General features: G+C 37.0%; 1 protein-coding gene across 1 annotated transcript in view; it reads left to right on the top strand.

Moving 5' to 3' along the window:
* Positions 7,573-10,726, top strand: part of LOC18774145 (protein EMSY-LIKE 3) — a 7,099-nt gene continuing 3,945 nt past the window's right edge. Inside the window, 6 exon segments of the mRNA XM_007207175.2 lie at positions 7,573-8,245; positions 9,603-9,808; positions 9,920-10,029; positions 10,131-10,368; positions 10,476-10,623; positions 10,626-10,668. Of these exon segments, the coding sequence (XP_007207237.2) occupies positions 8,218-8,245; positions 9,603-9,808; positions 9,920-10,029; positions 10,131-10,368; positions 10,476-10,623; positions 10,626-10,668 (773 nt within the window). The 5' untranslated portion in view covers positions 7,573-8,217.

Consider the following 10,726-nt stretch of genomic DNA (forward strand, 5'->3'; position numbering starts at 1 on the left):
CGATGGCAATAGTACTTAGCAAGATGAGGAGGCAATAGTACTTAGAATTTCTCATTTGCAATAAGATTACAGATGATGAAGAAAGAAAAAACAACATTGCTAAACTTACTGTAAGTAACATGATCAGGATGATCATGTCATATACTGGACAAAAAAAGCAAGTGACAAGTTGAAATGCCCCTATACAAAGTTAATCATCAATCTTAGAACCAAAAACGGGATTTTGAAGGCAACCAAGATAATAACAAGTTTATCCATTGCGATTATACTTCTTAAAAAACGGAAAGACAAGAAAATTTAATTAAATGAAACATTAAATTTTAAAAATAATTGTACATCAAACCCTGAAGAGAGAGAGAGAGAGAGAGAGAAAGATGTTGTAGTTTTGATGATTGAGGTTGAAAACGTTGTTGTTGAAGAGACTTTTGATGATGTGGCTCACCTATTTTAGAATTCCAAAGTTGTTGAAGATGTTGTTGGAGATGCTCAAACACTCAGAGCATCTACACAATCATGCTCCTTATTTTTTAGTTAAACTTGAGCTAAAAACGCACAAAAGCTATTTTAAGAGTTCTCTATAAAATTTGAACTTTAATCATACTCCCTATTTAGCAAGTCATAAATATTATAATTATTTTTTTAATTCAATATAATTGGTCCGTCTCTGTAAAAAATAGTTAGCATTAAAATACACATAATATGTTTCATTTGAGCAATAAAGCTTCATATGTTACTTATGACTTTGAAAAACAAATATTTTGTGTTATCACTTATCACTCGTTCCAACCAAACAACAATAGTCATTGTTGTTGTTATTGTTGTTTTTTTTTTTTTTGGTGGAGGACCTTTCTTATTGAAAGGGGCGATAGCATATTAAACTCACATACACAACACGAATGCTAAGATTCGAACTCAGGACCTTGACAAAGGGAGTAAATACTCCAAACTACTTTAGCTATAAAACATGTTACAATTATGATTTTCATTTGATAGTAAAGATGGCAATGTTTACTGATAAACTGTGAGCAACTTAGTTTTAAGATCTACTATAATATTTACTTATGTTTAGTCACACTAAATATTAATTATTGATTGTTGTCCAGAATCATGGCGAATTTTATCTTTTCAATGAGATATTGGAGGGTATTAAATAGGTATTTCATCGCATTTCATGATTATTTGTGTATAAGCACTTAAACTTCAATGCAAAAAAATGAAGGATAGTCACGCTTGGAAAAAGACATGTTTTTCCTAGTCCACTTAGAAGAAATAATATATCATCCTTTTGGGAGGAGGAGATCATGATGAACTTTTTCATTGTTCATTATAGTCTTGAAAAGATGTACATATGAAATGAGATCCGCTTTATCTAAAATGACATTTGTTGTTGGATTGTTCATGTTTGGGAAATGGGGAACCAAAAATTTCACGAGTAACCTTCATATTTATTCAATTATTCATCTGTTTTTGGTTTGTTTATGTTTTGAGAACCACAAAATTTTGTGAGTAACCTTTAGAATTGTAATGGAGGGTGGTGGTGATTGGTGTGCTTTCCAGGGAGTACGGTAGTGGGTTTGCGGAATATTTTATTTTTGCAAAATATTATGTTCGGGGCAAATGACAGATTCTATTGACATAAGGTTTTGGTTAAAAAAATGTTTGAATTCCAATAAAGGCACCCATTAGATCACCCTAAATACGAATGATCTTTGAATAATGACTTCTTCTTTTTTCTTTTGTGAAAGAGGAAATTATTGATAATAATTAAGTGGATACAACAATATCATCTTGTACAATTGGCTCCAGTCAGAGGGAAACCTCTCAATTCAAATTACTATAGTATTACAATTAAGTGCATGCCTTGCTAGACGATGAACTACTTGATTGCTCCCCCTTGGACTGAAAGAAACAGTAACATCATCAAATTGTTGCAAACTCTTCTTAATATCATCAGTGAGATGCCCATGACTCTTCTTCATCCTTCTTTAAGTCACTAACCACTCCTTGTGAATCAGACTCAATTAGAATAGAAGAAAAGCCAACATCCCAAGCAAACTTCATCCCGAATTGAAGTGCCATGATCTTTGCATATTTAGGTGAGGTGACAGTGACAAGTGGAAGGGCCATAGCCGCGATCACTTCCCCTTTGTCATTTTTAACAACAACACCAATTCCACCAACACCTGTTTTGGGAATATAAGCAGCATCTACATTCAATTTATATTTACCTGCAAGAGGAGGAGACTATTTGGTTAGCTTGTCAACATCTATTTTAGGTTCACCTTTCACAAGATTTCCATATTCGGCGATTTACGTCTTCCTGAATTGGGAGAGCAAGCACAAGTCTCTCTTCTTCTTTTTTTTCTTTTTCTTTTACCCTTTATTGGAACTTTAAAAATTCATCGGCCAAGTAAAGAGCTCTTTTGAAAATCGCCCCCTTTGCACAAGACCAACCTTCAACAACTACTTTATTTATGTTTTGCCATAAGCTCCAGCAGATATATAAAAACAAGCGCATTTCATACTTCGAAAAATAAATAGTGGCAACTTCAAATAAATCCTCATAGTTGAAAAAGTGCACACCTGTAAAAACCTCCATGAACTGCACTTTTTTTCAAACTTTTTGGGCACTAGGACAACTCCACAGTGCATGTATTACACTCTTAGAATTCACAAACTCAACAATTGGGATCTTTAGAATGCTGCTAATCTCATTCATTAAATGCACGAGTGTTTGGACTGAAAGCAATTGCTGACTTCTCCAAATTTATTTTTTGCCCTGTTGCTGCCTCATAAATCTCAAACACCCTTCTAAGGGTTCTACATGTGTGAGGTGTTGCTTCAAGAAAAAGTAGGCTGTCAGCTGCAACAAAACAAACGAGAAATTGGAGGAGGGCCCCCTTGCAACTTCAAGCCCTTTAATTTCACTAGAAAGCTTTGCCTGTTTCAGAAGCGAAGAAGAACACCCTACACAAATGAGGAAAAGATAGGGAGATAAGGATCTCCTTGTCTAATCCCCCTTTGTGGGATAATATTACCTTCAACAGCTCCATGCCTTATCAATGAATATGATACAGTAGATATACACTCAAAGACCAGCTTAATAATGTCCTCAGGGAAACCCAATTTCTCCATCATTTTACAAATGAAATTCCAATCAACCCTATCATACGCTTTTGCCATGTCTAACTTCAAGGCAATCTTTGGAACTTTTTTTCCCCTTCTACTTCTCATGGCGTGGATTGTTTCAAAAGCCAGAATGACATTATCTGAAATTTGCCTCTTTGGAACAAAAGCGCTCTGGCTTTCATATATGACCATTGGGAGAACACACTTTAATCCATTGGCTATGGTCTTAGAAATAATTTTATAGATCACATTGCAAAGGGATATTGGCCTGCACTAGGTCACAAATTCTGGCTTTTCAACTTTGGGGATGAGAGCTATCAAAGTCTTGTTTAGGCTCTTCAAACTTTCCTGACCATTGAGAATTTTTAAGCATACATCAGCAACTTCGTCCCCAAGAATTGCCAATACTTCTGGAAAAAAACAGCGGGCATTCCATCAATTCCAGGAGCCTTTGAAAGGGGGCATTTGCTTCAAAGCAATCTCTACCTCATCTCTGTTGTAAGGCTTAACAAGGAAATACTTCATTTGATCGGGCACTTTTGGACTAACCATGTCAGTGATCACCTCAATGTTATAACCCCATGTTTTCGCAAATAGAGACTGAAAGTAGTAAATGAAATTTTTTGTTACCAATCTTCTATCCGTACACCATTTCCCTTTTATATTATACATCCCAGCTATGAAATTATTCTTTGTTCTCTCCCTTGCCTTTTCATGGAAATAACTAGTATTTTTATCTCCTTTTTTCCACCACTCCACTCTTGAACGTTGTTGCCACATAATTTCTTGTTTTTCCAACAAGTTTTCAATCTTTCTTTCAAGAAAAGCCTTCCTTTGACTTTGTTGTTTCAAGAAAAGCCTTCTTCTGACTTTCTTTCAATCTTTCTTTATTTGAGTCATGACACCACCAAAGATATCTTTTTCCCAATTTTTAAAAGAAATAGCACACCTTTTGAGCTTTTCTTTCACAGAGAGGTGTTCATCTACATTTTACTCCCAGGCTCCCATCACAACATCTTCAAATCCGTCTTCTTTCATCCACATCGTTTCAAAATGAAATATGCGCTTTCTTGCTGAAATTAGTGCATCACTAATATTTTGGGAAATAAAAGTTAAAGGAATTGGCTTGTGATCAGAAACTATACTATTAAGATGATGAACCTTTGTCTGGTGCCACAAGTGTCTGAACTCTGTATTTGCAACTACTCGATCAAGTCTTTCCCACATAACACTCCCATTACCATTTTTCCCACTCCAAGTGAAAGAAAAGCCTTCAAAACTGATATCACTCAGATTACTGTCATCTAGAAACTTTTGGAAGTTTTCCATTTGGTATATTGGTCTCCTTCTAAACCCATTTGAATCTCTTTCAGAGAGCAACTCATTAAAATCACCTAAGCATACCTAAGGGCTTATACAAGAACCTGCCAACCTTCTAAGCAATTCCCAAGAGAAAATTCGCAAGGATGTTTCAAGGTTGCCATAAAATCCAGTTACTATGAATGGTTGTATGAGATGAGTATTCGCCCAGCAGTCTATATGGCCAGTTTGATGCAGACAACACACTCACTTGTATTTCTTTCCTCCACAACATTGCAAAAACCCCACCCTTTCCAATTCTCTCTATTTCAAAATAATTATAATTTCCCCATTTCTCCGCCTTTTCTTTCAATTGCACACTAGTACATTTAGTCTCCATAAGGAAAATTACATGGGGATTTTTCTCTCTCAATAAATCATTGAGAGCTCTGAATGTCCGAGGATTTCCCAAACCTCTGACATTCCAACTTAAGATATTCAATGCCTTTGTGCCCAACATCTTTGTGTCCACCACGGATTCATACATGACAATCTCAGTATTTTTTCCATCATCAACTTTTCTGTGCTTTGAAGCTTCCCCTTCCATAATTGGTTCCTCTCTCCGTTTCTCACCAATTAGCATATTGGAAGTTATCTGATCATGGGAGGACTTACTTGAACCACCCTCTCTTGCTAACCTTTTCCAGCTTCTCCCTGTTTTGGCCTGCACACGCTTTGGCTCTTTGCCAACCTGGTTGTCTCTTTGTGAATCAAGATCAAATCCAGACTGAACTACCACCTCAAAATCGCCAAATAATGCTTTATCAACTTCAGAGTCGGATATGGCACAAATCTCTTTCTTTTTCTCTCCCGCTTGACAATTGGGTTCTCCGCTTTTTGTGGAAACAGAGGAGGCTGAATAATCCCGCTCACTAGTTTTGTTTGCCTCCGTCAAAGCATTGTTTTCCTTTTCCTCCTTGTTTTCCTAATTTCTATCCCTTTGTTCCGACCCTCTGGAAATTCGTTCGAAACTCAATGAGTTTGAGGTCAAGTGTCCCATTTATTTTCCTTTGGAACATTCTTTGGACAATTCTTTCACTCGTAATCTTCTTGCATTCATTGACTGTAATTGTGAAGAAATAGCCTGAACTTTGTTACTAACTTCAAGGCTACTCATCTGTTTTTTCTTCGTTGGAGAGTTGACAATATTTGATAACTCTTTTGGGACATTTTTCTACTTTCCGTCATCAAAATTTCTTTTATTTCCTATATTTTCTTCCTCATCTTCTGAATTGGAATCATAAGACTGGTTATTTGAGAATTGGGCATGACCATAGCCTTTTGGAGTAAGGAATCTTCCATATGGTTGTTCTTTAGCCCTTTTTTGTTGTTCTGGCACATGATTGCAATCCTGAAGTATATGACCAATTCTTCCATATCCAAAGCAAAATTTAGGTAAAACAAATTCAATTAGATCAGTACTACCCCCAAGAAAGGTTATTCTCAGTCCCTCCATAAAGGTTTAGTAATATCTATTTGAACTCTAATCCTCATAAAGCCTCCCACCAGCTTACCCCATTCACATCGAGATATGTCTATACATTTTTCAATTCTATCTCCAATTGACCTAGCAAGCTTCTCAGTCATTTTTAAAAGAGGAACATTTCATATTTGAACCCAGAAATTAGCAAATTTTAAATTCATCTTAGAGGGTGCCACCGTACCATCTGGCTCCTCTAACAAAACAAGCTTTTTTTAATCAAATTTCTAAGGGTCAAACTTTATAATATTTTGTTTATCCTCGATATGTCCAAATGTAAATAAGAAGTGGTTACCTAAGAGTTCTTTGGTATTTACTTCACCACCTGGGTCCCAAATCTCCAACATCCTATTCTTAAAGGACTTCTTGTGAACCGGTTTTGGTGAGTATAGCTTTGCCACTAAGCTTCTCTCTAGGATATCTTGAGATACACCATCATCTTCTTCTTCAATCACCAATGGATCAGCTTCCTCCGCTGTCAAAGTAAGTATTTTGTCAAAGCTTGTTTGAACTTCCCTCATTTGAAAATGCACCTATTCCTGAAGCTTTGAGTTTTCCACCTTGGAGAAGAATGATTGATTATGCACCTTGGTTTGTCCCTAGTTAATAAACTAGGATCAGATCTTGTGAAAAACACAAGAATAGACTGGATATTGTGAAGAAACACAAGGGAAAGATCAAATCCTAGCAGCCACCAGGTAAACTAGCTCTCACTTCAATCGGGAGAGAGAGAAAACTCTCGGCTGAATGCTTTTTTATCTTTGAATAATGACTTGAAAATTAAAAAGTTTGAATTATGAAATTATAATGTGCAGACATTTTACCATAATTCAATTTTAAAAAGCACACAAACCTTGCACCATGTCTATTAAAAAAACATAATTTACCTTAATTTAAGTTTACTTTTGGTAATTGTGTACTTGTAGTTTATATACACTTGCAATTGGAGAACAACGGTAGTGGTCTCAGACCCACATGACACCTTGATATAGTGTGCATGAGTAAGGATGGCAAAAATCCTCGTTAAGGATGGCAAAAATCCCCGTAAGGTCGGGTCCCCGACCCTAACGGGGGGAGATTTCAGGGCTAAATGGGTATCGGGTACGGGAATTCCCAAATTTGAAAAATCCCTGACAAGTATGGGGAGGGGATGGTATTGGCGTCCCCATCCTTGAACCCGACCTGAAAATATATATGTTTATATTTAAATAAATAAATAAATAAATATATAATTATAATATTTATGTTTAACCCTAAGTTAACTTCCTCTCCTAATTCTTCCTAATTTTCTATGGAATTTCATATTGATGTGATTTTGAATAGTTGAGTTGAACTTTATAGTTAATTTGGATGTGTTGAATGATAATTTAATATAAACTTAATGTTAAAATGTATGATAAATATTTTTTTATGCAAAAAAATCGGGGATTCGGAGCGGGTATGGGGGATAGTTCCCTAACGGGAACTGGGACGGGAATTCTCCGAAACCTAATAAACGGAGATGGGTTCGGGGACGGGGGCGGGGATGGGGATGGTATTGTTGTCATACACTGCTCCTATCCGACCCGTTGCCATCCCTATGCATGACAAAGTCCCAATCCCTTTTAATTTAGACTATTGCTAATATATATTAAATGTAATTTTTTTTTAAAAACATAATATTCTGAAGGAAAAAAAAAAGGGAAAAGAAGAAGAAAGGATATAGCATACATAAAACATTTCCTTTTCATTAAAAAAAAAACATGAAATTTCCTAAACCATCAGCCAATAGGAAACACGGAACTCAAAGTGAATCATTAACTGAAAACATTAGGGCGCCACAAAAACTAGTTTGAAGTCCGCGACTTCCCTCCCGACCTCTCTCCAATGTTCAATGTCCAATCTCTCTGCTCAAATCCAATTTCTTCAAATTCACACTCCAATCCCCACTCTTTTCAGCCCAAAACTTTTCGAAATTCTAATTACGCCCACAATTAGAAGAAGTATTCCAATCCCCAATCCGCTACCATTGACACCAATCGATCGCCTTCTCCATCACTATTTGAACCTCAAATTCAACTTCTTTGAGCTTATGGGGCGGTACTGTGCCTGAATTGGATCCATATTTGGCGAATTGACCCGTTTCTGACGGTACCAGCGGGCTACCATTTCAAGTTCTCGACGAAATTGATTGAATTTTGACGTGTCTGAGTGAAATTCTACGTGGGTTTGCTAGGGTTTAGCGAAAGTCTTGGTTTTGAGGGGCAGTCATGGACTACGAGCTCTCGGATAGCAGTGGTGAGCTAAGCTGAATTTCCTTTTTTATTTTTTATTTTTGTTAATTTTTATGCTCTTTTGTTATTCCATTGTGTATTTTATTGGTTGTCAGAGTCATTTTTGAGCTCAAATTCTTGAATTTATGTTGGATGTGATAGAATTTGGGTTTAATTACTGCTCTGGCCGTTCCTTTTTTGCTGTTCAATTACTGATTTTTATGGGATTGCCTTGAATTTTGAGCTTCTTTGGTGGAACTTGGTTGAATTCAATGAGAAGTTGATGGCTTTATTGGTAGTCAATTGTAATGTAGTGTACCCAGCTTGTGCTCCGAGTTAATATAAATTTTTTTTTTCTGCTTTGTTTTTATGTGCATACTTATAAGTTGGTCTGGAACCACTATCTAATAGGTTCAGGTTCTCCCCCACAACAAGTAATTTGGTGCTATTATGTTGTGGAGAATGACTCCCATTTTGGAAATCCCCATTCTTCCATTCTTCCTGTCTATGAATCGGTCTTGCGTTAGTGTTTAACTTTCAATATCGCATTGACAGTGGGTGAGGACCCCAAAGATAAATACTTTAATGGTTAGTGCTTGGCATTGTATCAGTTTCAGTCCATTAAAGTCACTCCTATGTGGAATGTGGTCAATGGCATTCAGGTCCTTATATTCCTATTCTGGCCATGCTCACTATGTAGGATTGGGTTGATGGTGTGTGAAAACAAGAAACAGAACAGCATTAAGAGTTTTGTTATATTGGTCATATTACGTGTGCTTCTTGTTGGTTTAGCTTTAGTGGTTCAGAAAAGTTGGCAATTAAGGATAAAAGTTATGGCTTATAGTAGTTTAACCAAAGGATGCTTTAGTTTAGTGTAGGAATAGTCAGAGATGCATTTTGAGCATGAAACTTATTCTACTGAATGTCTTTCTTTTTCTTTTTTCTTGTTTATTTAATGTTAATACTGCTTGTAGATGCTAAACCAACGTTTGAGTGGACTGTGCATGCTTTTAGAATTCATCTTCTGTATTGTCAGAAAAGGTTGATTTCATCTGCATTTTATATGCTAGTGTCCCCATACATTTGAGGAAGGACCTCATTCTTAGCATTGTTCGTCTGGAATATAAGATTCCTTATTTCTCTATAGAGATGATTTATGCCTGCTTTGTTAGGCACAGATGCAAGAAGTGGCCTGTTATTATATTTTGCATGCATTTGTTATTGGCATGTATGTAATTGAAAAAGGTGGCCATTGGTGGGGACAAGTCCTTAAAAAATGAAAAGGATTTATTGCTTTTCCATGGGAATGCTCTTGCACTATGTTTAAGGGACCTGTCACTGAAGCTGGAATAACAGTTCCTTATTATCTGAAACATTTGCAGGTACAGATGATGACCTTCCGCCCTCTCATCAAAATAGATTTCAAAGGGGAGGCCGATCTTCTGGGAATGGAAGATCTGCAGCTGTGGGTTCTGCTTCATTACCTAGGATGCATGGTGACATGGAAACCCAAATCCACCACATTGAGCAAGAAGCATATTGCTCAGTCCTGCGGGCTTTTAAAGCTCAATCTGATGCCATCACCTGGGTAGCTGTTTGATTTTGTTATTCGCTGTTTTTCCTTCCCCCCTTCTTTGAAATCAAAGTATGAATTGTGTTAAGTTAGGTCTGAAAGCCTGTCATCTTACATAATTTTCAGGATAAGGAAAGTTTAATTACAGAACTTAGAAAGGAGCTGAGAGTATCTGATGAAGAACACAGAGAACTTTTGTCCAGGGTCAATGCTGATGACATGATCCGGAGGATAAGGTCTGAATATATTATGGCATGCTGCTCTGAGCTGCAAATATGTGTTACATTTGGTTGGTTCTACATTTTTTAATGAGAAATGTAATATTATATACTGTTAGGGAATGGAGAAAAACAAGTGGGCTTCAACCTGGCACACTTACTGCTGCTCAGCCTGTTCATGACCCCCTACCTAGTCCAACTGTTTCAGCATCGCGCAAGAAACAGAAAACATCGCAGTCTGTAGCTTCCTTATCGCTTGGTGCTCCATCCCCTGCACTGCCTCCATCCATGCAACCGTCCTCATCAGCCTTGAGACGAGGTCCTCCTCCAGGAGGTCGGACCAAGAAGCCAAAATCAGTAAGTTGAAATAATAACGGGTTAAGAAAATTTTGGTATGATATTATTATTCTTGGACTTATTATTTTCTGTTCTTGTTTAACGGAATATGTTGCCTGCTTATGAAGTCCTCTCAGTACCCTTCCACAAGTATTACTGGAAGGCCCCAAGCCGCTAATCGAGGTTCTTCTGGTGCCTTTGTGGCAAGTGAGCCTGCTGAGGGAGCAACTTATGATCCATTAATAGGAAGAAAAGTTTGGACAAGGTGGCCTGAAGACACCACTTCTATGAGGCTGTTATAACTGATTACACCACGTTGAGGTATGCTCGTGTTGACTGAGTTCATCTAAACATGAGTAAGCCTAGTAATTAGCATTTT

This window comes from Prunus persica, chromosome G6, assembly GCF_000346465.2.
Source record: "Prunus persica cultivar Lovell chromosome G6, Prunus_persica_NCBIv2, whole genome shotgun sequence".
NCBI classification, from domain to species: domain Eukaryota; kingdom Viridiplantae; phylum Streptophyta; class Magnoliopsida; order Rosales; family Rosaceae; genus Prunus; species Prunus persica.